The sequence below is a fragment of the Sphaeroforma arctica genome, assembly GCF_001186125.1.
Source record: "Sphaeroforma arctica JP610 unplaced genomic scaffold supercont1.857, whole genome shotgun sequence".
NCBI lineage: Eukaryota > Ichthyosporea > Ichthyophonida > Sphaeroforma > Sphaeroforma arctica.
The window spans coordinates 19940-21586 of NW_014039701.1; the positions used below are offsets into that span (position 1 = coordinate 19940).

General features: G+C 34.4%; 1 protein-coding gene across 1 annotated transcript in view; it reads left to right on the plus strand.

Annotated features, from left to right (window-relative positions):
- The window catches only part of SARC_08943 (hypothetical protein), a gene marked incomplete at both ends in the record, with an annotated part of 11418 nt that overhangs the window by 4035 nt on the left and 5736 nt on the right, over positions 1 to 1647 (plus strand). The window contains 2 exons of the mRNA XM_014297062.1: positions 486 to 581; positions 1504 to 1576. Of these exons, the coding sequence (XP_014152537.1) occupies positions 486 to 581; positions 1504 to 1576 (169 nt within the window). The remainder of the gene's footprint in view (positions 1 to 485; positions 582 to 1503; positions 1577 to 1647) is intronic.

Consider the following 1647-nt stretch of genomic DNA (forward strand, 5'->3'; position numbering starts at 1 on the left):
ATAATAAANACATAAATATTATTATATATATAATATTATATATATATATGATATATATTATATATATATATATATATATATATATATATTAATATATATATAGGTGTTATATAGACTGGGGATTCATCTATCTCTCTAAATATATAATCACATGCTCATCGGTGTACCAGCACCGTCAGGCCATTCCCTCTCCTTTGCTCTGTGTCCCCTTCAAATCTATACTAACTCATACAGCACACACATTATTCTATGAAGCTTTTAGGGTTTAGGAAGATAACCAAGGCTACCCTCCCACCCCTGTAGTACCGTACTTTGACTATGACGTACACGTAAAGCTTACCTACATATATACAACTGTCTGTTTTTTTGAGGATACAATGCAGGCACGTGGTGCATACCGCCCAAATGTTACCTTAATATGTCATGTGTTTATTCTGCGTTGTTTTATTTCCTCACGCATGTTCTCTTGGTCCTTGTGTCGACAGTGGACTCCCGAGGGCCGTCGTTTAATCACTGGATCGTCAAGCGGCGAATTCACACTCTGGAATGGCCTGACGTTTAATTTCGAAACCATTCTACAGGTGAGATAATACGCTACTCAAGCTAATCTTAACTTTGTCATCGAAAAAACCTATATACATATAAACATATATTCATATATATATATATATATATATTTACGCTTTACATATACTCATATATATATATATATATTTATATATATATATAAATATATATCTGTGCACATATACACACACATATAAACATTCACGAATACGAAATCACGCTGGAAAGCAAGCGTATAAATGGTACTATGTGTGCTTCCACCTCATATTATAAAGCTTCTAATACTCAAATCGCACGAGATCTGAGCTGAAGTGCCACAATTTAAAGGATTGAATAAGAATTGATCAGGATCAAATAGTGATATTCATAATTAAATAAGGATTAGACAGCATTTAATAGGGATTGATCAGGATCAAATAAGGCTGAATCGGGATTAAGTAGGGATTGATCAAAATGAAATAGGGATTTATCGCGATCAAATGGGAATTGATCCGAACCAAATAGGATTTTTTTAGTATTAAATACGGATTAATCAGCATTAATTAGGGATTAATCAGCATTGAATCGGAATCTATCAGGATTAAATAGGGAGATATCGAAATATGCTAGGAATCAATGAGGATTAAATAGGGATTAATCGGCATTAAATAGGGGTTAATTGCTAGCAATAAATAAGGATTAATCAGCATTAAACAAGGATCAATCAGGCAAGAATGAATTGGGATCAATCAGGATAGCTATTTAAATGTGATGAACTCACTGACCGGATTCTACTATTCGATGGGGTTGTTATTCCGTCCCATGCGAAGTGAAAGTGGGATCGACATAAATCACTTGTCTGGTTGTATGTTGAATGATAATCGGGAATACAATCTGTCAACATCCATTGTGTAGTTCTACTGTGCGTATCTATTGATACCGTGTCTCTCCCTACAGGCACACGATCAAGCGGTGAGGGCGATGATGTGGTCACACAACGACAGCTGGCTGGTTACTGGAGATCATGGGGGTAGTAGACTATCATAAACATTAATATATATATATATATATATATATGTGTAATTTATATTGTGTATTCGT